At 41.7% G+C, this 24851-nt stretch overlaps 1 protein-coding gene across 14 annotated transcripts in view; it reads left to right on the forward strand.

Moving 5' to 3' along the window:
• CELF2 (CUGBP Elav-like family member 2) overlaps window positions 1-24851 on the forward strand; it is a 577644-nt gene that overhangs the window by 420094 nt on the left and 132699 nt on the right. For all 14 annotated transcript variants that reach the window (XM_054819652.1, XM_054819577.1, XM_054819567.1 and 11 more), the window contains one exon: window positions 16165-16361. In XM_054819652.1, the coding sequence (XP_054675627.1) occupies window positions 16184-16361 (178 nt within the window). In that variant the 5' untranslated portion in view covers window positions 16165-16183. The remainder of the gene's footprint in view (window positions 1-16164; window positions 16362-24851) is intronic.

Below are 24851 nucleotides of genomic sequence, written 5' to 3' on the forward strand. Positions count from 1 at the left end.
GATAAGGCTCATCCGTCAAACTGGGCAAAATTTGTATTCTGGTTGCTTGGTTATGTGATAGAAATCACAGCTCCCACTCTCACAAACACTACAATTGCTCCACGGCTTTTTATTTAAAAAAAAGCAAAAAAGAAAAAAGTTGTTTGTTTTAAACACACTCGAGCAACACAATGATTAGACATGACAGTTTGGCTGTGGGGCCTTCGCTTCAGTTCAGGAAAATATAGAACATAGCTGAGCTGTCCTTTCCTGGTAAAAGTGAGGTCATTTGTAAAGCTTTGTGTACATTTCTGCAGCGCTCGTAGAACACAGCTAGCAAACCAGTTCTCCCAAAGTTGCAGTCCTACCTCCACCGATATTCCCATTTTTAAGAAACGCAGACTCATTGACCATGCAAGATGAGAAATCACGAGCTGTGACTTAGACCGAATGACTCCTCGAGGATCTGTAGTTTTGATGTAACTGTCAGGGGCGCGTACGCTGCAGTCGTAAGCGCGCTGCTGTTGCTGACTCTGAGCTTCTTACCACTCCCTATGGCTAAGGGAAAGCTTCTTGTAATCCGTTTCCTTTTCCATGAGAGCTGTGTATGTGTTCTAAAATAAGCAAAAGTACGCTGTCAGGCTTGATTTTTCTCTTTGTTACATACACAAATGCATTGTATACATTATATTTGCTAATCCCTGTTGTTCATAAAAATGCCCCAGGCAATTAGAATTTATTAAATAATAATTTATTTTATGTAACAGCTAATATTAATTTTAATATCCCAACCATTTTTCTTCTACCAATCAAATGTTATCTAGCTGCTAATATTTCAAAGTAGTTTTAATTAGCATCTCACCCTAATGCAACTCTGTCCTCGAATGCATCATCGAATTAAATAAGAAAGGATAACAGAGGGTGTACTGGATAAGTGACTGGAAAATATGGAGTAATGTTAGATGTGAGCTGGCGCATCAGAGCTGCATTCCTTTCTACCTTGAAACTTCAGGGAATATGTTCCCATTCTGTCCAGGAAACTCGTGATATTAACCCCCAGATTCTCCGAGCCTTCTTAATGAAGCATTAACTGTTTCAGTCAAATCTGTTGACATTCAGTCCAAACACAGAAAGATGGAAGCACAGAAGAGTAAAGCAGCATTCGAAACCTTGGGCTCCTTAATGAAGATACTTGGTAGAAAACAGTAGATTAAAAATTCCTGACTTTGTAGGCTAAGTGAACTTAGATTTGCTGTGTCCCCTTCTTCCCTTTTTTTTTTTTTCTTAACCGCTCATTAAAATACTGTGAGAGTGTGTCGTGTTTCTTAACATATGAAAATAGCAGGAAAACATCTGGGCTTCCTAATAAAATTAGGTCTGCTACTTATAAAGCAGCCAGCATTGTTTGGGGGCTCAGAGGTGCTCCTGCAATGCAAGTAATAATAATAATAGCGGCTTTGGAAAGGACTTTCCTTCTGCTGTGTTGCATAATTTTCAAACACTGCTTTTAAAAGACAAATTAGAACTGCATGAGGTTTAAAGAAAAAGTATATCATGAAAGGGGTTTTTTGTCTTTAATAACATAACGGTTCAACATTTATGTAGTGCTTTCCTCTGAGTGTTTCGGAGTACTTCGTTGGGATGGGAACATAATGTACCGATTCAAAGGTGAAGGAGATAAGCACAGCAAAGGGAAGAGACTTATGAAAGAGCATGGCTGGGAAACGGGTTTCTTTGTTGCAGACTCCTCTGTGCTTTACCATTAGAAACAGTTCCCAGTTTTGTTCTTCTATCAGATTTCGTCTTCTCTGAAGGATGGTTATAGCAAGAAAACTGATGTGCCTTAAAATAAGCTATAAGTAACAATAATTCGAAGTTGCTCGAGTAAAGCTCCACGTTTGGTGTTCACAGCTGACCTGCTGCCCAGCTGGATGCGGTCTGGCGTGGGTGATGGCGTGGGCACGAGGTGCAGATGTCCTTCCCTCGTTAAACCAAAAGGAGCACGAGGCCGCAGTTCACCAGTGGTGACAGTCAGAATGAAAATTCAGGCTTCACGGTTTTTCTCCGTATCTCTCTTACAGTGACAAGCCCAGCAGGTTCAGCCTTCAAATCATTAAAATAAATGTTCGTATTATTAAAATCCCATATTTGATGCTTGGATTCCCCTCTGTTCCCTGTATCAAGCAATTGAGACCTGTGAGCTTTAAGTCTCTATTCTCCCGTCAGCGGTGTCCGGGTTCGTCGCCTGCCCTGGGGCAGGTTTCTTCCTTTTTTCCATCTGCTGAGCGAAGGTGCCGATGACCGTACAGCGAGGGGTTTATATGGAAAAACAGTTGGAAGAGGGCTAGAGATCTTAGGGAACCACATGGTGTTACTAATCCTCCAGCTTTCCAAAGACTTGTCATCACAAATAAGAGTTTTCCACTTTCAGAGTGAGGAGGAAAAGAGAAAAAAGAAGGAAAGAAATTAACCCTGTGGTGTGATGACAGAGATTTCTATAAATCACACTGTGTTTCACACTGCTGCTGACAGCCAGCCAAACCTGAGCTGGCCAAGTTTCCGCAGGTCAAGTACGTTACAGGGAGCTTAAAAATACATCCACGAGTGTTTGACTACCTTTTCTGTTGCACGAGGCTTTGGAAGTTGAGAGGTTTTGTACATCATGTGGTGGTCAAAGGGATGTGGATGGTATTCCCATTTTTTCCCATCATCTCCTCCTTTCCCATTTCTTCTGGAAAAGTGCCAGCAAGTCCCCAAGACCTGGGTTCATTTTTGCTTGTGTGTAAAACCTCCGTGACAAATAATAACCCACTGGAATAAACTTTTGTCCAAAATGTACAATTAAGAAGTTAACTCATCCTTTTAAATTTCTCCTGCTGCAAGTATTTACTGTGACCTCAAAAACACGGGTTTTGACAGCTTTTCGAGATGTATTTTCTTGTCAATTTGACAAATAAGTTCCAAATGGCAGCATTCTGCTGTTTTCCCAATGCTGCATTTGCGCAGAGCGCCCTGGAAACTAGAAGATGGAGGTCTGTCTTTGAAATCAGAAGTGTCTCCATAAATGGCTGCCATCTGACTCGGGAAGTGTGCATGTTAGGGTGTGGTTTTGTCAGGATTTTTACATGTTATGTTCATTAGGAAAATTTAAACCAGTTTTTCTGAGGTTGGGTTTTTTTGTTTGTTTCTTTGAATGATGCTTTTAAAGGGAGAGTTGCTCCTTTCCTAATTATGTGTAGTTGTTTATTTTCTTGTGAGTCGCAGAAGAACAGTGTAACCAGCGGAGCAAAATAACTTATTTGCAATATTAGGGTAAAAATAAGAAACTAAATAAAATCTTGTACTGTAAAGAGAATGCACCTTAAAGACTCAGATTTGCTGTTGACTACTTGTGTGCTGGTGCTGCTTAGCCTTTTATAGCACTGCTCTCTCTTCAGATGGAAAAGTATGACTATTGGTAACCCAAAATACAAACGAAAAAGAATCCTTCTTTGAAGAGCTTAGAACAGGCGTTGCAATGGGATTTAGAGGTTTCAACAAGTGTGAAATGGAGACAGCGTGGCCTGTTGCACCGTGCGTACAGGGCAATACTTTCCCTCCAGCAAATGTAGTGGGTTTTTTTCATTAAAAATTGCTTAGCGTTCTGGCTTTGCAGCCAATTTCTGTAACCTATGTATCGCGGTTGCACGTGTTGTTAGTGGTTCATCTGGTGGGACCTGGGTCTGCTACCATTTGACATAGCAGTAGCATGCAAGACTTGCCCAGCTGAACTTGAAGCCAGGCTTCAGCTGAAGCTGTTATTCTGACTTCCATGAAGCTGGTAGGAGTAGTCGTGCTGTAAAACTGAATCAACTACCAGTAATATTAGGGGTTTGGTGTTCCCCCCCAAGCACTAAAGTGAGTTATAAGTATGTTGAAAGTCACTGGGGAAAATCACTTTCTAACTATTGACATTTTAGTAGCAATCTAATGAGGTACTTAGATTTTTCTAGTATGTTATATTCAGGAGTAATTAGAAAAGATTCAGGAAAGGGAAACTTTTGGATTTTTTTAAACTTCCCTGAATACGACTTAAAAAACCCCCAAGTCTATTGATTTTGTTGTTGTCCAGCAATCTGATCAGAGCTGAGGTCTGCTCTACAGGAAGACTGGGCACTTTTCCAACTCTCTTTTCTGCCTCCGACAACCTGGCTGGGGAAAGATGATTTCCATACTCCTCTCTGAAGAACTGGGAAGTATTTCCCAGACAACATTTATGTTTTCCTTTACTAAACAGGCAGAATTTAGAAGAGGTAGGAGGAGCAGAGGTGTTCTGCAGAGAGGAGGGGAAAAAAGAGCAAAAAACCTCTGTCCCTGACCTGACACCCCTGCTATATTTTCCATTTAAATGGCAAAGTCAGCTTGTCTCCTGCCCTGCATGCAGATGTTCAGCTGAGCTACGGTTTCATAAGATTATTCATCTCAGTAACATTTGAGAGCTTTCCACAATTCCCATAGTTTTGCCTGCCCACATACTTTACCCTCCAGCCTTAGGAGGGATAAAGATTTTCTTCTTTGTTTGCTTGTATGTTTAAGATTTTGCCCTCCTCTGCCACTAAAGCAAGCCTGATCCTGATTTTCAGTTTCATCATTTTATCCGTAGCCTCTCTAACACTTGTCTAATACCAGAACTCTTTTTTCCAAGACACTGTCCAGGAAGATTGACTCTACCTGCAAGAGGTGCAAAGACGTGAGGAGGGGCAGGCAAGGCTCTAAAATTCCCAAGGCCAAAGAGTGGGGTGGAAAGAGATGGGAACAACCTCTGGCACCTCTTGATTCTCCCGCCAGAGGCAGTACCGCCTGATGAATAGGCACTGAATATCCTAGCCCATTTTATCCACCTGCAGAATTTCCCCTGTAGTCCTCTGGGGTGGGATTGCCCCACTCCTGCCCTGCTCCCTCTGGCTTCTGATAGATTGCCAAAATGAAACCTCAAGTACTGGAAGAGCCAAACTCCGTCCCCTTCCCCTGGCCGGTGGTGAAAGTCCACCCCGCCCAAACTAAACACTTGATTCATTGAAATTAAGCACGATGGTCTGCATTTCCCTCTGGGCTGGAGAAACCAACTTTGTCACCTCTTTGACTTCCAATTGACCGAAACCTTTCAATGCATGGAAAGCAAAAAGTTGGCTATGGTCCTTCAAAGAGGACTGGCAGCTTCTGCGTGATTCCTACAGGCTTGGTTAGCACAGAGGCAGGTCAAGACCCCGCCACGCTCTAGTCCGAAGCGTTGACGGTTGTCGTTCCAGCAGAATCACGTTAAACCCAGCATGTACCAAGATGTGGTGGACCTGCCACCCTAATCTGAGCACGTACGATACTCAAGAGCTCTCGTAGCGTGTGCTGTGTTTGTGTGTACGCTATTAGTGTTTCCACTGAGGTCTGCATCTTTCTAACAGCTCACTGCAGCTGTATTTGCGCATTATAAAATAGCGTGCTTTAAAGTGCCTTGTGAAGCAGATCCTTCCAGCCTCGCGTTGTAAGGAAACAAGAGTCACACCATGCAAAAGTGTGTCTGCGCGTGTCAGCAAAGTGCTTTTTCAGTGTGAGAGCTGAGTGCAAAAATTTCAAAAGGAATCAGGCAATTAAATTTTGAACCCACATCTCTTCTGTTTGTTAGGAATTCATCGTTTCACATAGATGCAACATTTCCTCGTGCGTTGCGTATCTTCCATATACACAAATTCATTTTAATTTTTTAATATTGTCTGTGCCTGTTGTTGGGATTGTTTTTTCTTTCTTTTTCTGGACAGGTTATACATATGCTAATAGAAATATGCCTATTATTTGAAGCATAGTTCTGCTTGTCAATGAAGCTTCATTAACACCGTTATCACTGGCTGACATTTATCTTATAATTTTCCAGAGTTGACTGTTACATCTCCATGGAAACCCAAATTGCAATTGAAACAAGTGAGATAATAAAGGCATCCATAGAGGATTGACAGTATGCAAGCCCACAGTGTTTGCGGGCTGCGTTTGTTTATAGTTCCTTAGATAAATCCATCGCGGTAGAGAGTTTTATTACCTGTGTCCTATCTTTCCATGACTGCTGCTTATTGTAAGGTTTTGAACAACACTTTTTTTTTTATTTTGCTTTTTAATTAGAGCAATAAATTTTATTGGACTTGGCAAGGGAGGCATTGAAGATGTAAATTCTGGAGTGATTTTTCTGGGATGAAATATGAAGGTTTTTACCAATGATTTTGGCACTACATAGACTGATACATTCTTAGGCTGGTTTGGGTTTGTTTTTTTTTTTTTTTTTGAAGCAGCCAAAACTTACGATCGCAAACTCTTTTGATTTGCTGACTCTTTCAGTATGCAAGAAGGATCTTTTTTTTTCTATACCTAAGGACTTGAGCTCTCTAAGTTCGTGACTCTAAATCAATTTAGATGGTGCCTCAAAGCATAGAGTCATGAAACTGGAGTGGGTCCAGAGTGAATTAATCTGAAATTAATTTGATTTTGAAAGGCTCCATCTGGCTGTGTTTGGAAAAGGCATTTAGACAGATATATAAACAAATGATCATCTGTATTCTATATGCCAGATGTGGTGTCAAAAAAATGAAGAAATGGTTTAAAAAAAAAAAATCAACTGAGGGGGATTTTGCTGTAACGATGCTCAACTTGTTAAAATTACAGTTGCATCACACTTTGGACAATAATCTTTTCTTATATTCAGATTTGTAAAAGGGGGAAGCGTGGGTGAGCTTGCTAGGATATTTTGTTTTAAGTTAGAAAATTGAATGTCACAGCTTGCTTTAATTGTCTGTTTGAGATCTCACACAAATAAGCGCAGCTAACCGAAATTGGCTGTGCCCTTAACACGAGCAGCGCTGTGATCTTCCATTCCCTTTTCAAGGAAGCTGTTTAGGTAAAGCAGCCATGTCAGGCACGAGCCGTTGGGTCCCCTCTCTTTGGACATACGCGTTTGCACCCTATGAAAATAACTACCTCCCCTTTGTGGAGCTCAGCTAGGAGCAGGTCCGAGCGTGTACGTGCACACGTGGGTGCCAGTCTTGAAATACGTCAGACTGTAAATTACTTCTTGCAATAATCTTTTGACTTTAGCGTACAGAAATCACTGCTGTGTTTCAAAACAAGTGTTTGCAGGACACCTTTCCCATGTCCTCCATCCCCCCAGCCCCAACTCCAGGACACAGTTTGCCATAAACTAGATGAGTCCTTGCAAACCTCAGAAGAACTTGCTGATAACTGTCAGTCTGGACATGAAACTTACTGAAATAGTCACATCATTAATTAAAAAAAAAAAATAAATTTGAAGCCTTCATTACTGCCTTTGACCTTTTTTGGGGGCAAAGGAAGAATGGAATTGAGTAACAACTTTGTAAATCTGGAGCAGTAACTGTTTGGAATGTGGAGAGAGAGATTGAGGTTGTTGACAAGAAAACAGATGGTCCTCCGTGTCCTGAATTTTAAAAGCCTGGTACTATTCTAATTCGGTTGTTGACATGTCACAAATATATAAGCATTTGGGTGTAATCAAATCCTTTTTTTTTTTTTTTTAAGTAATACCGATAAATGTTTCCTGCCACACAAAGAAAGAAGTATGCAATCAGCAAAGCAAGGCATTAATAATCCACGCCATTAATACTGACTCAGCTTCACGTGAAAAATTATGTCAGTCGGTGCTCTAAAACTCTAATATAATTGTGCAAGCGCATGAGCGCTCTCCCGTGTTACTGTCTGGCTTATGGTAATGCGGAGAGGGCCCCTTTGCAATTTGAGACCCTTTTAGACGTAGCAGATATTTATGCAAAAGGACAGCCTCTGCCCCAAAGAGATGGCAATGGGAGAGGTTGGTGAGGAGCACAACAGGAGTGGAACGGTAAGTTGAAGGCGTTGCTCGCGAACGTCATAGTTCTCTTCCTGCCGTAACAAAGATCAGTTTAGAAACAGAAAAATTAGAAATTAGAAGCCTTTGTTAATGCTAAGTTCTCCAGGTCAAAACCAGACGCCCATCTGGGATTTGGCCAACGGAAAACAGATATTTAAAAATCACGACTTAGGTTTTTATGTCATGTCTTAACTCTTGTGGAACCTTTCTCCTGCCGTATAGAGTTAGAAATGCAACTGCCTTACAACTGATGGAGACAGACCCAAGCATTTTTGAGGGTTTAATGTACAGAACAAATTCTGCCTGGGAATACAGCAAAAATTGCTTCTTGGGTGGTTGCCTCAGCTGAGCTTTATGCTGCAGAACATTATTGCTTGGAGGACTTCATCTAGCCTTGAACTAATTAGTTCCTAAAGCCTACAGGAAAGCCTGGAAGAATAAGGCCAGGGGTTGTTACACAGCCTCTCACTATAGATTTCCAAGCACATATTTTAGTCATTCTTATCATGTATCCTTACAAATTTGTGATTCTCATCCATACTTAGAATCATAGAATCATTTAGGTTGGAAAAGACGTTTAAGATCATCAAGTCCAATGTTGCATTAACCTAGCACTGCCAAGTCCAACTACTAAACCGTGTCCCCAAGCACCACATCTACCCGGCTTTTAAATACCTCCAGGGATGGTGATTCCACCACTTCCCTGGGCAGCCTGCTCCAGTGCTTGACAACCCTTTTGGTGGAGAAATTTTTCCTGATATCCAATCTAAACCTCCCCTGGTCCAACTTGAGGCCATTTCCTCTTGTCCTATCGCTTGTTACTTGGGAGGGATGCTTGAACAAGAAGGGGAATGAACTCAACAATGTAAGGGTTCGGTTGGGGTGGGTTTGGCTTTCTTCAGCCATTGAAGGACAGCTGTCTGTCACTGGCTCTTGAGCTTCCACTAGTTTCAATTTAGTAAAATCTATGGGCCAGTGTAAGCAAATCTTTAAAGATACCAAAATTAGACCATTATAAGTTTTATCAGCATAAACGAAAAGATGCTACCCGGTTCAGACCTGTACAGATGGTGTGTTTAATTGTTTGTTTCCACTATTGGATGAAGTAGCAATGATATTTTAATTGCTTTCCAAAATAGAGGACTTGGAAAAAAACAAACCTCTTCCTCTCCCTGTTTGCCTTCACTTCTGCACTCACTCAGTCTCTTGTTTATATATATATGAGTGTGTGTGTATAAACTAAATATAAAATATACATTTTAACTTCTGTGAGTTCTCAACTTCTGTCTGTATACAGCATATACACATCATTAAGCGCTACTCTAGCATGTTCTGAAAAATAATTTGCTCGATAAAAAATAGGTCCGTACACCAGCGGTAAGAGTTGACACAGTCTGAAGCCACATTAAATAATTTTTTTTTAAAGATGTATTTGAATGTAAGGTTTTTTTGAAGATGTGATGTAGCAGATGTACAAAGCTTTTGCAAACATACTGTTGCTTGACTCTACAGCTCTAGGGAGCGTTACCAAAAGCAGGACATTAAAGTAACACCACTTGGTACGTTTAAACACGTATACAAGGAGTATCCAAGGTTTTGGTTGAAACCCCAGCCTTAAATCAAACTGGTTTGTACTGGGGGTGGTGCGGCAGCACCGAGGCTGAGCACCCAAACAGCCCCCAGCCCCCAGAGGTGAATGTTTAGCAATGAGCACGGGGAAGGTCGCAGCCAGGTAGGGACAAACCCTCTCTGTCATTTGCTTCGGGGAGCACAAACCAAGGGCTGATTTTAGGAAGTCAAGAAGCCTTAGCACAAAGGAGTGTATGTGCTCTAATGTGCAGAACGAGCTGAGAAAGTAATTGCATTTTAACGTAGCTCTTACTCTGATTTCCTTTTGTAGACTTGATTTCTTCCTGTGATACTAATGAGGAATCTGCATCTATACCCCTAAAGAAGTATGTTTTATCTCAGGTGTGCTCAGGTCTCTTCTGATGTTTCTCTAGTGTGTATATTGCTCAATATTTTTCCCAATTCGTATTGCTCTTAGTATCCTGCATTCTGACTTACCTGTTTGAAAGATGACTTCCCTCTGCTGTTCCTTCTCCCAGCCCAACTTTATTGTTTATTCCCACCTAAACATTTCTCAAGGTAGGAAAAGTTTTTTCCCCAGATTTGAAAATCTGTTTTCCTCTGTGACAGGGTGTTACCTCCTTATCTTACATAAAATGTAAGGCATTAAAGTGATCGCATGTACTAGATTGGGAATTAATCAAAAAATGAGCATCGCCTATAGTAACAATGGTTTACCATGATTTGTATGATGTAACATATGGAGAGAGTTGGTAAAGCTGAGCAACAGCTAATCACTGACTCCACCAGAAAAATGACTGTGAATTTTAAATTATCAGGGCAGTAAAAAGGACTCCATTGTCTTAGGCAACATTAGGCTTTTACAGATAATTTCTGCCGAGGTGTAGGCAACATAAGAAAAACATCTTTGCATTTACCGTTCAGTGCTTACACGAGCACTTGAGTATTGTTAGCTACTGAGAAGAATAAAACCTGAGCAGTGGATGTCAGGGATAAAAAGCCGCCGGAATTGTTCGTGTGGTTAATGCGCGTGGGTGAGTGCAAGTGCAGTTGCTCTCTGCTGGCTGGATGAAGAATTGCTCAGCCCTTTGTTAAAGACTTCATGGACCTGTAAGATGGAGTAAGGGAGAATGTTTTGCAAGCTCCGAGTTTCGGTATCCCTCCTGCAATTGCAGTTGGCTTTCAAGCGTAGCAGAATGGCAGCTTTGCAAGTCTTAGGGCTACTAAGTTGTCAGCCCTGACGATGGGTGCAGGGAAGCCTGGAGAAAATTATTTTGTAGACATTACTGCATGCGTAGGACCAAACGTCCTGCCGTATGCTGCTTTGTTCATTGGGCATGGTGTCAGGTTCATTTAGCAACTGCTGTTATGGATATGTGTTACTTAATAATAATTATTACTATTATTAGCATTTAATAGTTCTGCCAAAAACTGTGTAAGACACTACAGCAGGAGCAGTTAATGATTTTTGAAACATCTTCTTTCCTTTGAGCTGCTTTTGAGCTACTGCCTGTGAAAATGCTGATGGGGCAGAAAGCTTTTGGAGATGACTTTTTTTTTCCCCAAAACACAGAGACCTGGTCATTTACGACTTAAAAATATGGAATGGCTTTTTTTTTTTTTCGTTTGTCAGAGGTTCTGGCCCTTATTTTGCTGGCCAAAATCCAATTTAGGTAATTACGTTCTGTGTCTATAAATCGCAACCCCCTGCAGTTTTCAATTGGGGATGGTATTGTTCTACCCTTCCTGGCTGAAATTGTTGTGCGATAATGCTCCATGTCATTAAACAGCTGCCGTCTGTCACCTTACGATGAAGTCATTCCTCTCTAAACAATGAGTTTATAAAGCTCTTTTGGGTCCTTCCAGATAAAATTTGCTCGTAAACCAGCAATTACGATCTTTCGAGTACAGTAAGGTGATGCTTGTTTGTCTCTCTTGACAGCAGTTGGAGTCCTTCAAACGGGTGGTGTCCCTTTTGTCAGCTTGTGTGATATCCTGGCAGTGATTCCGCAGCAAGGATGTAAATATTTATTACTGTAAAACCCTGATGCCTGTAAATGCCTCTGCCCTGGGGTGAATTTAGTAGTCTTTACACTTGGATCCCATTCGTTATCATGTTCCTGTTGTTACGTTGGCTCTTAGAGGGAGTTCAGCGTTCTCTTACAGATGTCTTACACCATAGAAAGTGAAAAAGGCAAATCTCCAGGAAAATGGTAAAACCGCTAAAATGAGGTGAGGGTTGAGACATGAATTAACCAAAGTGGACCAGTGAGAAGGGTTCTGGGTAGGGTTAAAAACAGATTTAAAAAACGGGTCTCATGTAAACCCATTTGGTCCCCGTTAACAGCTGTTTTTCAGCGCCTGGCGTGACACCTAGTTCATTAATGGAAATGAACGTGGATTAACGCCAAAGCTCTTAACAATGATGAATTTAAGAGAGTCCCTTTTGATCCAGACTTTGTTTCTGAAGTCTGCCTCTCTCTCCTTAGCGGTCAGTTCGCTTTTAGCAGTCTTGCTGTAATTATAGCTATGAATGAGAGAGACAGAGAAGGCGTCTACTCGGTTTTTCCGGTGCTCCTGCTTAAGCAGCAGTGATATTAAAACAATCTCTAGCTCCTCAAAGAATGGCCCTGTCAACTTGCTGAAATGATGGAATGGTAGTTAGGTTATTAGAAGGAAAATTGGCACAAATTGAGAGAGAGGATGCTCTGGCAGCAACCACAAGCAGCCAGCGACTCAGTGGCTTAATCTCTGCCCTCAGGCTGCTCTCTACGATATAGATGACACCTTGTCAGTGAAGATGATGTGCTGGGTCACCCCTGAGTCCAATGGGCTAAATTGGCCATGGAGGGAAGGATTGCTGCAGTGTAGAGACAGCAAGCCACATAATCTAATTTTTTTTTCTTTTTTTTTTTTTTTAAATGTATGTCATCATTTGGGTACTGACAGTGATTGTCAAGGGATCCCGTTCTCATTAGTGTCCCCTAGACACAACTCTCTCTGTACGCTCATGCTTTCAAGAAATAGTCCTAAGCTTTTGCAAGGATTGCTTTGCCTCCTCTTGGAAAGTTTCACACCTGGTTTCTCATTTGCCTTGTTATTTCTTGGGTACAGGAGGAGGAGAAGATGGGGGCAGGAAGGAGCCGCTTCCTCTGAGAGCCATTGTGTAGGCAAAGACAAGTAACAAAAAACCCTGCGACTAAGAGGTCTTAGTGCAGAGCAGTGATGACCGTTGGGGGAAGATGAAGGTTGGACGAGGATAAGGGAATTCATCTTCAGTAGAGATTATTTGTGAGGGATCAAGAATATTTGGCTGGATTTTGTACTGACCCAACAAGCTCTGTGACAACTGAACGGTTAGGCAGGTGTGCTGTATAGTTGTGTTCCTCAGTGGAACCTTCAAGTACACTGCAGAGATCAGATCCATAGAATCTGTAAAACTGGAGGTTTTTTCCATTGTTATCTTTCTGTTGCTTTATTCTCTTGTTCAGTTTGTCTGCATTGGCTGTAGTCCTACGGCTACTGCCGAAGCTGGGTGAGGATGCTACGGTAAGTGCTATTGGTGCAACAGTGCTCATGTGCTCCTCAAAACCTCAGCAGTGAGACTGGGACCTCTCCTCCGAGGTGCTTGAGAGCCTTAGTTTGCACTGAAGTCAAAGGAAATGCAATTTAGAAAGGAGCCCAGCTCTGCTTGTAGAAGTGAGTCCCCTCTCTGTGGACTGAACTTGCCTTTCAACCCCTCAAAATGTTGGCAGCTCAGTGAAACCCCCACCTTGTGGTAGAAAAGGATTATAAAGAAAAGTCTTTAGTTGTGCTTGTTTTTTCCCTAAATCTGTAGGAGTTAGTGGATTGCTGGAGCTGTCAGTTGATGGTGGAATTTAGTCCGGAGAAGTTTTAATGACTTACCCAAGTTAATTCAGGCAGCGAGTGACAAAACCTGTCTCGCCGGAGCTTTGCATCACAGCCTTTGCCTGGAGTCAGAGCCTTTAACCATCGTTATCCCATAAAGCATTTAAGGAATATGATCAACGTAATTCGACTTCAGTTTCACCAAAGTAAGGAAAGGGCTTAAGCATTTTGTGGAATTAGAAGAGGTCTTGGCCTGTGCCTAAACCTTTAGCTCAAAGCAGGAACTTGATGCTAATGGGGTCGTTAACCTGAGAAAACAGGTAAAAATGTTTGGTTTTGTGGTTTCCTAAAAATTGGCTTGTTAGCAATGGAAATTGGGGTGCTCTTGGTGGTAGAGGTGGTTTGAGTAAAGGAAAAAGCAAGGGACTAAACTTGTTATTCTTTATTAAATATGACCTTTGCTGTAATTTGGGGCTAAAGTAGCAATTTTGTATGTATTTCTTAAAGAAGAGATCTAACAGAGAGAATAGATGAAGGGTGTAATTTAAAAATGAACTCAATTCATTTTTTAATGTAAACAACCTAGAGAATAAATGAAGCAAAAAATGAAGACGATTTCTGAAAGAAACTAGTTCACTGAATCCAGGGCAAAGTTGGGGGCTGCACAACTAAGCTTCTACCTTTTCTGGTCTTTGCAGGCCCAAAATAATGTGTAAACGTTTTCCTTAGTTATTTTAAACTATGGGCCAAGGATTTTTCAGCCTCCCAACTAGGAAGATTCTGTAACAGACTGGATTTTACGTAAAGGAATAGGAATTGGAAGGAAATGAGGGAGTGATTTTCTAGAGGTACAAGTGTCACGTAGGTGCCTGTCGCTCCACAAAAAGCCTCAAAAGCTCTCCCCATGGAGTGCCATTCAAGTCAGCCAGGGTTTTTCTGTTTCTTGGAGATTTTGGGGGGGCGGTTCTTTGGTTGGTTCGTTTGGTTTGCCTGAAGTGTTACATCTGTATGGAAAATGCAGTTTCTAAGGCCTGGAGAAATTATGATTTCTCCAGGTGTGCTTGTGACCTGTAGAACATCTTCAAAATAAAGAGCATATGCAAGAGAAAAGAGGGTATTTGTGCGTGAAAGATGATATAAAAAAGATTTGGTGGACCAAATCTTTCAGTCTCTTACTGAGGCAAGACTCTTACCAGAATCAATAGGAATTTTGTCTAATAAATGAGTGTGAGAAATCCTGTTGTCTGCAGATCCGTGTCGAAGACATTTCACAAGCGATGATCAAACTTCTTGTTGCTGGTTTAAAACGTGTCTTTAATATAACTTTCTCCTTCCTGCCGTAAGCAGGGAAAGTGCTAAAGTTACTATGGGCATATTAATGCGTGCAGGTGAATTATGCTTTCAAGGAGATGAAACACGTGAAACTAAATCATTTGTCTTTGCACAGGTTATCGCTGTGAGACAGGGGAATTACACAGGGTTGTTTTTTTCTTGCCATTCTTAGATTATTTTTTTTCCGCATGTAAAATATGATTTCCGTCTGGTTGTGCAGATTTTGAGCTCTTCCAAGTCCTCCTGTGGGCATTCTCTCCTGAACAATCATCAAACGGAGAAATTGTAATTAAAGCCAAGTTTTTTGAAAGTGGCAGGTGGCTCCGAAATGCCTGAATTCTGCGGTGATCAACTTTTTGACATCGCCAAACACAGGCCATTTCCCCCCTTTCCCCTGTGGAAAGATGGGGGGAACGCTCTAAAAGCCACAGCTCATTAGTGTTCTTTCTTGAAACTGAAGCATCCAAAAATTATCATCACTTATGGAATCTCTAGCCAAGTAATTAGTTGAAAGTATTGTCCTTAATTATCAATAATGGCATGAAGGATTTTTTTGTATTTTTACTTTTGTTCAGTATGTAAAATTATTTGTTTTCCTGATAAGAGTACAACTCTTCCTAAACCATAATATGTCATTTGTCTCACAGAGCAGGTTATTTTTTGTTACTAAGTTCTTTTCCCCTGCAAAAGTGTGTGGTTGTTTTGATGTACATCTGGAGATCAGATAGGGTAACAATTTATAGGGTGTGAAAAATTTCAAAAATTTAATGTCCTTTTGCAGGGAGAAAAACTTTTTGAAGCAGCATTTTAATTTTCGCAACAAAGTAGGCAATTTTACCACTGCCTTCCCTTTTTGAATCCTGCTTTTTTTTAATGCCAGGGTGCAATAAACAATGTGCTTTAAACCGGAGCTCTCCAGACTGCTTTTCCTTTTTAAAGAGCGTAGGCAACTAATCGGCAGCAACCAGCCGCATAGCTGGAGTGTTTTCCATTCTAGGCAATATCGTACTAATTTGATGCACACATGGATGCTTCACACAATCTGCAAATTCATCGCTGGCATCTTGCATTAGTCATCTGACAGATTGCCAAGTGTTTCATATTCCTTTCATGTGACTTTATTACAAAACACACACACACACATACGCACTGTCTTATTTCTGCCAGTAGCCAGTGTAGTGAAAATTCACTGCGGTTCTGTTTACAACAGCCATGGAGAGAAATCTGCACTTATTTGCGACTATCCTCTGCTTTAAAATGCAAAAGTCCCGGTTTGCGTTGTGCCACACTCTTCTTATATAATGACATTAAGCAGCAGCCTGCAGAGAAAACCAGACTCAATGAAAAATGTAATCACATTGGGTTTTGTTCATAATACTTATGCTATTAATTAAATACTGATTTTTTTTTCCTGCTTTGTGCCAATTGACATCATCTTCTGCATCTAGTGCACATGAAAACTGCGTAGTCTCCTAACTTGCCTTCTCTTTTCAATCTCCTTTTCCACTTTCTAGTAACGGCACAGCTAACAAGATGAATGGAGCTTTGGATCATTCAGACCAACCAGACCCAGATGCCATTAAGATGTTTGTTGGACAGATTCCCCGTTCATGGTCGGAAAAAGAGTTAAAAGAACTTTTTGAGCCTTATGGAGCTGTCTACCAGATTAATGTTCTCCGAGACAGAAGTCAGAACCCTCCCCAAAGTAAAGGTACAGTAGTTGTGCTCTCTTTGCTTTCAGTTTGGTTTTTTTCCGATGATCTTGCTTGCCTTCAGGCTTCCCAAAGAGGTTTGCATCTGGGCTGTCTGTTTTGAAGCATAGTGTGTTGAGCTATGCAGCTAAGAGGAGAGGACTCCCGAATACCTATTGATTACTGTCTTCCTCCTCTTCTTAAATTGCACTTTAAATGTCTGTTATCTGGAAGTGTGCATTCCAGCTGTGCAAAAAATAACAAAAGATTGCTGTCCTGTTTAAATTATTATTGCCAAGAGACATGGAAACCTGAGCGGTCACTTTCCCAGGATTAGATCATGAAAAATATAATTTTCTACTTCCTTTCGTTTCCTCTCTTTGCACCCCAGGTGGGAATAATTTTCAGGATACAGAAGGGGAGAAAGGGTAGCAGTGGGATTTTTGCTACGTCATTGCTCTAGAGGCAGTAAAAATTAAAAAATAGAGTTGCCCTGCCCTTTTTTCCAAAATCTGATTTTTTTTCTGTAGTCATGTTAAAGAATTGATTTTTGGCACTGGTATTTTTCAGAAAGAAAGGGTTGTTTTTCCTTCCTGCGGTTTTTTCCATGCATATGTAAAGTATTTGTCCTTATATATTGCTTTCTTTAGCTGTATATCTGTGCACATTTAGGCACATGAGAATTCTGTGTGGTTTAGGTCTGTAAGTATAACACATGCTTACATGTAGACTGAAAGTGAATATTTTGTTTTACAGACTGCGTTTTTCTTCCTAAACAGCTGTATACTTTCATTTACACTTTGAGTTCTTCAGGTTTGGTATATGAAAGTGTTGCTGAGATTACAAATAATTAGTGCAGCTCAGAGGCATAAGTAGATACGCCTGTGTGCCTGGCTCTAAGGTTACTAGATATTTATTCATTCTCACTGCACTCCTGCCGTGCTTCTAAAAACCTTTAAAGCCCACGAGCTATGGAGAATATCATAAAATGATCTTGTGGGCTAGCAGCTAACAGTGCAAACAGCACTCGCTTGAGATTTCCTGTCCAGTGAGCGGTGATTGCTGTCGCACGAGGCACGCACCACAACTTCTCCTCCTTGCTGTGGTACGGGGCAGAGGATCCTCTTAGTGGCTTCTTCTTTGCTGCCCCGATGTAAGCAGACTTGTGCTCTGAGCGATATTAGTTCATTTTGGGTTGCTTCATACATCAGTTCTGGTTAAAAGACTCGGTGCATCGGTGTCAGGGAGGGGGTTCGTCTCACCATACCCTGCTGCTAATCAAGTCCTCGTACTAGATTGCTCTATTTTTGGTTGGAGCGTTTCAGTGTAGCTCTGCTTCCAGCTCTCTCCATTCCCCAGGACTGATGTTTCGTAGCGTGGAGCCCCCTGCTATGTTAACACAGAGCCCTCACCAAGTGTCTTTTTCTTGTAAAGCTGGATAGAAGACAGCATTAAGAGGTCAAGCAACTGGATTTTCTGCAATCCAGGCTGCTATGGATGAGCAAACTCCTACTTAGTTTAAACCACTAAAATGCTGAACTTTGAGACTCGTCCATTTAGAAAGAGCTGATTCCCAGGCCACAGAAATGCCTTCCCACTAAGCAGTAAATGAAGTGAGAATGATATCGTGGTTAGACAGAAGAAGGCCATTGATTCCTGTTTCTTTAGTGTTTTCCATTATACTGTACCTGTCTGTCAGGCAGCTGGAAGGCATAAGGATTAAGCACAGGTCATGCAAATCATTGTAGACTAATTATGAAGGCTTGTAGTCCCTATATTCAATATTCTTTTTAAAAGGTGGTTGGGTTTTTGTTTGTTTGGGGGTTTTTTTTTTTGGTTTTTTGCTTTGGACTCTTTTCAGCCATGCAGAGATGATGCTTTTATGTCACTTCAGGCATTATATGTTTTAATGAGTAAATGAAATTAATCCTCAAGAAAGACAGAATAACCTTCAGACTTATATTTCCCTGACACAGCAGGAAGCTTCTCTGGTGGTCAGCTTTTCCCTTGGAAGCTTTGGAGGAGAGTATCTCCATGCTGGCTCTATCCTTCCTCCTGGCTGAGTCTGCCAGCAAGGTTGCTAGATACAGAAACCTCTTGAGTTTCTTGTGGATATCTCTTGACCAGGAATGATCTTTATTTTCTTAATAAAGTAGCACGAAGGATTCTGTGTGAGTGTGGTGGGTTGACCCTGGCTGGACACTAGGCGCCCATCAAGCCGCTCTATCACTCCCTTCCTCAGCAGGACGGGGAGAGGAGAAAATAGGATGGAAAAAACCCTCATGGGTCAAGATAAAGGCAGTTTAATAAAGCAAATGCAAAGGCCGCACACGGAAGCAAAGGAAAACAAAAGGTTTATTCTCTACTTCCCTTCACCAGGCGACGTCTGGCCACTTCCCGAGAAGCAGGGCTTCGGTATGTGTAGAGGTTGCTCCAGAAGACAATAACAAATGTCCCCCCTTCCTCCTCCTTTCTCTCAGTTTCTTACTGCTGAGCAGACGTCATATGGTATGGAACATCCCTTCGGTCAGTTGGGTCAGCTGTCCTGGCTGTGTCCCCTCCCAAGATCTTGGCCACCCCCAGCCTCTTGGTGAGGGGGAATGTTGGAGGGACAGCCTTGGTGCTGTACCAGCCCTGCTCAGTAGTAACCAAAACTGCTGTTTGGTTATCAACACCTTGCTAGCTACCGGTACACAGCACCATGAGGGCTGCTACAGGGAAAATTAACTCCATCTCAGCCAGACCCAATACAGTAAGAGATTGTTAAGAATGTTAGAAACAAGCAATCAAAAAAACCTGCCCTGAATAAGGTCTGATAGTCTGGTTGTCATCACAATGCATGAGAAATACTTCACCTGTGCTATCTGATAGGCATTTAATAACAAAGCTGATTTTTGATTTTTTGTTCAGAGATGGGATCAAATCTGTGCTCTCCTTCTGCATAAACACCCACATGAAACAGCCATTTGTATTTTATTTGAGCTGGGTGGATTGGGGTAATGCCGGCCATTTTCCTGCCCGCTGCCTCTCTGCATCACCTCCAGTTTTGCGTAACAGTCCATCAAGGGGACCTTGTGGTCGGGTGATGCTGGAAAAAGTCCACTTTTCATTTCATTGCGTGGTCGTGGCTGTGCATCATGCAGACCATTCACAGGCTGGTATCACCCAGAAATATTCTCAGAATATTCTGCAAGCCATGAATTGCAACGACAAAAATGCAAGTTCGTGTTACTTCACCATGCGGGGGGTGGTGGTGGCGGTTTGGGTTTGTTCTTTGAAGAAAGGCATTTTAATTTTCAAAAGATTTCTCTCTTACCAGACAAGGGCTGTGTATTTCTGTTAGCTTGGCCAAAGGGGCTTCTCCAATTTGGACAGAATTTTTCTCTGATGAACTGTTTATGAAGCTGCAATCTGAGTCTCTCCCGATTCTGTCAAAAATAACCATAGGCTGCTTCTCTCTCTCCTGCTGTTATTAAGGCTGTCTTTCGTACCCTCCAACGACAGACGGCCTAGTTCATGTCTTTCCTCCTTTTTTATATTGCTTGCCAGCTCTGCAAAGCTGGAGGAAGAGGAAGACGACAGGTAGAAAGCCAAATTTTACTTGCTTTGGAAAACTAGAGGAAAACCATCTTGCTTCCACGGATATATTGCTGCTGATGTGAATGTTGAAGCTCGGTTTATTAATTGGGAACCGCAGGAATGGCTGCGTTTCGGTGGGGGATGGTTGGAATATCCTCCGTCAGTAGGAAACTCTTCGTGCTTTTCCAGAGTTTGCAGTTCTCCATTTCTCTTTGGATGTGTGAAAGAGCTCAGCAAAGTAATTTGACTTTGTGTTTATCCCCTGTTGTTTTGTAAGGCTTTTTCCTCTTTCTGCAACAAGAGAAATCCGGGGGATTAGGTAAACTAAATTAAAAAAAAAAAAAAAAAAAAAAGGGCAGGAAGTCCTGTAACGCTGAAATAAATGGCACTTTCAGCTTCTGGAGGCTAAGGGGATTCAAAGTCTAGGCAGATCAGCCCTCTCTGTTCCCAATCCAGCTTGCTTCCTTTATATAATTTATTCTGGGTGGATAGATGACTTTTTTTTCAGAGTGGTTGTTAAAGAGAGCTTCTGTAATACCTCAGATACAGCGAGCTCTATGCGACGGCAGTATACGCTGCCACCGAGCTCTCTCCTCTTCCCCACTGTTCTCCTACACCGGAAAGATTGCCTTGGCTGCTTTTGTTTCGGAGTCTGAGCGCTGAAGCAAGCAGATGGCACGGGGCTCCTTTTTGCCTTTCGAAATGCAGCAGAAGAGTCTCGGGCCAGATCCACAATGTCCTTTCGGTACCTCGCCCCTGTTTCGATACCTGTTAATTCTTGCCGGGATCAAGGTGCCCTAAGCCAGCTTTGCCAGCCCGAGCCCGCTTGTGCTACCGTAGGAACCGCGTTGCAGAAGGCAGGGGAGAAGCACCCGTGTAACAGCTAACTCCGTGTTTCCTCGTAGCTTTTTACAGACCCTTTATCAGATTAGAGGGAGGCTGCTGAGTGAACAAGGATGTGCTGTAGTTAAAGGCCAGTGTTTATTATTATCCTATTTAACATGGTAATTTAAGTCTACCGGGAAGCAAGCAGAGGACTCTGATAATGAGGCATTCATCTGCTGCATACAGGAGAGACCGGATGGGCAAGGCAGAGGTTACCATGTGGCTTGTTTGGGTACCACGTCGGCTACAGTTTAGTCCTTCAGAAATGCTCTTGTGCAGGCAGGAGGAGCAGTTCCTCCGCTCCCGGTCCCTGCTCACAGTGCCCCGTTTCCTGCGCGGCGGGAGGAGAAACGGGAACTCGGGCAGTGCTGCACGGGAGCAGAGCTGTGATGCTCTGCTTGTCACACAAACCCGTCCCGGCTGTCCTTAGCAGCAGCAAAGACGTTAACCAACTGTTCCTTGCCTGCCCTTGCATCGCCGCTCAGCCGATTGCACGCTCCTGCCCCTTGCAGCAATTTCAGTGCGTTGTGTTTTGCGAAACTGTTTTAGGTGCTCTTTAAAAGCTCCCTTCAGCCAGTGCTCCAGGAGTCAGACTTTCTCTACACATTTTGACTTATTTTGTGTTTTGAATGCTCTCATAGGTCCACATGAACATTGTTTGGCTTTTGAGATCCGATGAGTTGCGTCCTGAGCACATATGTTGTCAAAATGGCAGGACTTGGGACCACAGCCATTATGCTTGTGTGTTTTAGACTCAATTTTAGTGATCACAGCTGAGAGACCTTTTTTACAGTCACAGGCTTGAAATCTTTCATGCGCTGAATGAAAGAGTGCCTTGCATATATTTTTTTAGCAGGTTCTTTATGCACTATATGAAGTTTCACATGACAAAGACTGGCAAAAGCCAGATGTTGTCATTAGATACGAGAAGGGAGAGCAAATGATAAAGTTGAGTTTTCAACTTTCAGTTTCTGACTTTAGGATGTTTAAATTTGAACCTTAAAGAACCTTAATTCTGTAATTTTATATGGCTTATAAGTAGCATTATAAAATGTATTATAGATGTGAGCTGATTTTTATAAAAGGTAATTCTTATTCGACAAATCTGCTGGAGTTTTTCAAGAGGTTTCTCTGAAAGTGGACAGGTGTGAAATTGTGTATATAATCAAGCTGGATTTCCCAGGGGCATTTCACAGAGAGTCACACACGGGAGACTAATACATACGGTTGCTGGTGAAGCAGAGAAGGACCCATTTTCAAATGGAGAGAGGAGCTGGTTAGATGATCGAGGGCAGATTAGAATGGGGAAAGGTTACGGGCCAGGGGAAGAGAGGGGATGATGATTGGAGAGCAACAGGGACTGTTATTGGAGATCAATACTTTTTCACTCTCTATGTAAATGGCTTTGACAGAATGAACCACCAACTTGTTATCCAACTTTTTGGATCATGCAGAAGGGACTGGATGGCAGCGCAGCCACCTGATAAGCAGGAGAAAACAATCCAATACAAAGAGATTCAGTTGGGTAAAACGAACTGTGAGCAAGAAGAGTAAATCTGAGTTTTTGAGTGAACACATATGTTGAATGAGTATATTTTTCAAAGGTTCAAGAGCAGGAGAGGATTTGAACAGTGCACACATCATAAAAGGACTGACACGATGTTTTGTATCCGTGTGGTCAAAAAGGCGCAGAAAATGCGAAGCTGTATAAATGGAAGCATTGAATATAGCTTTCAAGGAAATACTGTACCACTTAAGGAAGGATTTTTTTGATCATGTTTAAACTACAGTTACCAATATTTAGTACCATTCTATAGAAAAGGGCAGAGGTCCAGAGAAGAGCAGCATGATTTTGTATGAAGTCAAGGAAGGGTTAAGCCATGGTAAAAGGTCTAAGAAGGTTAACTTGTAAAGGGCTTCAAGCGTTGACTCACAAGAAAGCTAAAAGGGGAAAAGCTGAGGAAGAATACAGAACTACACCTTGGTTTGGAAAGAAAAAGTTATAAGGGGATACGATTGAAGTTTCTGCCGTATGCTGAAGTGCATGCTGAGGGCAGGAATAGGTAAGCTCTTTCAATTAATATTAAACCCAGGGACTGCACCCAGCATAGACTTAAGATTGAGAAACAGCAGGCGGACAGAAAAAACCCATCTTCTTAAGTCAAACTTTCTTCCTCCACTTGCAGAGCAGAGGATGGTCTTCCTGAAGTAGCAGTAAGAAAAGTTGCTCAAGAAACTTTTCTCTTGCTTGCTTCCACTTAGTGTTTTGAAATAATGCGCTTGGAGTGGTGTGTAACACAACTGCTCCCCACGTCCCCGTACAGTTTCACCCCGTAAGCAGGACAAGGTGCCAGAGCTGCAGTGGCCGCAGCTGACAGTGGCTTTTCTGCATCCAGCGTGAAGAGGGTCTGAGATTTCTGATGACCCCTGATATTTTTGCACTGCTTTGAAGAGAGGGAGCAGATGAGGGTAAGGTCCCGTTGCGTACTTGGCTGCAAACCTGTTGCCCACATAAATCAGTCTCACTGTATATTCCCATCATTGACCGTGGCGAGAAAGTCAACCCCTGTAATACCCAAAAGTATCACAGCAAACCCAACCCAGTCGGACCGTGCAGAAGTAGTGGAAGATCTTTGGAAAGTGAGGGGGGTTTTTTTGGGATTGATAAACAGAAAGAGCAGAGGATGTTGGGGTGGTTTGGGTAGAGAGTGGTGTTTGGTTGTGGTATTTAAAGAGGGAGATATAGCGCATGAATCATTCCTTTGCCTTATTTCTGAAGTTCCTATGTACGGCATGTGAATGACCGGAGCTGTAGCAGAAGTAAGTGGGTCTTTTAGGCATCTTTTCACTCTGTGTTTTTACAGTATTTATCACAGTGGGGGCTTGGTCCAGAAGTGAGGACTCTAGGTGTTTCTGTAAGAAATTAATAAAAATAAGGGATTAAAGTAGATCACTTTGGGGCTCATTGGTTGCAGTTTTGGAGCAGCTTAACTATGATTTGCAACTGTATATGAATTTTCAAAATTAAGCTAAGACTGTATAAGCACATTACTAATTACATCTATGCTGAAAAAGTGTGTAAACTTTAACTACATGAATTGGTTGAGTTAAATTGATAGAAAACCCATATGCAGAGCAGCCATTAGAAGAGTAGGACTTCATATTCCAGTTGTGGTTTTCTTAATTGATCTCTAATGTTCATGTCTGATAAGCACTTGGAGAAAAGGCAAGTTAGAAAGGGATGTTTGAACCTCACCTCAGGCATGGAGTAATCCAAGCGCTTTCCAGGTACGTTCAACAATTCCAGGAATACAGGTGAAAATATGGGTTCAATTTTCCTGAGAGTTCAGGAAAAACAAGAAAACAAAAAAAGAGGGGATATGTCTGTCGGTTTTTTCCCTAATTATATTTTAAAACAATTGAAGGCTAATGATTGAGAATTAGGGGGCTTAAAGAATGGTGGTGTTTTGTCATGACAATGGTGGAAAAGAGTATTTTGCACAATAGTTAAAAAAGGCAGGCAATTCTTTGCTATAATGTTGATTTCTTCAGCACACCGTCCAGCATTTACCTATAGAATATTTTAGAACAGCTTTACAAAATATCCCAAATGTTCTTAAAATGTAAATAGGTAATCTGGTTTTCGTTATGCCATCATTACATCAGAAAAAACGCATAGGCAGGCAGTTAAAACAGCCTGAACTTTTGATAAAATTGAAAAAAACAGCTAATCAAATTGCATTGTTGAATCTGAATAATATGCCAAACCTCAGCCTCTCAAATATATAAACTCAAAGGCAAAAATTATAATGCATGGAAAAATCTAAGTCAAGTCATGCACGCACTTGCACACAGGAATTAATCAATGGATATAATACTCAGACATAAAATCACATGCATGTTTAAGTAATTTCCAGATTGGTGCCTACATTTAAAATATATACCTCTGTAATAGTGCCAGATACTGTCAGTTTGAGATTTATGGTATCCAATTTCTTCAGTTGCATATTAAAGCTCACATCAATGAGTTTCGATCTTTTTATGAC

This window comes from Grus americana, chromosome 1 (assembly GCF_028858705.1).
Source record: "Grus americana isolate bGruAme1 chromosome 1, bGruAme1.mat, whole genome shotgun sequence".
In the NCBI taxonomy this organism is placed as follows: domain Eukaryota; kingdom Metazoa; phylum Chordata; class Aves; order Gruiformes; family Gruidae; genus Grus; species Grus americana.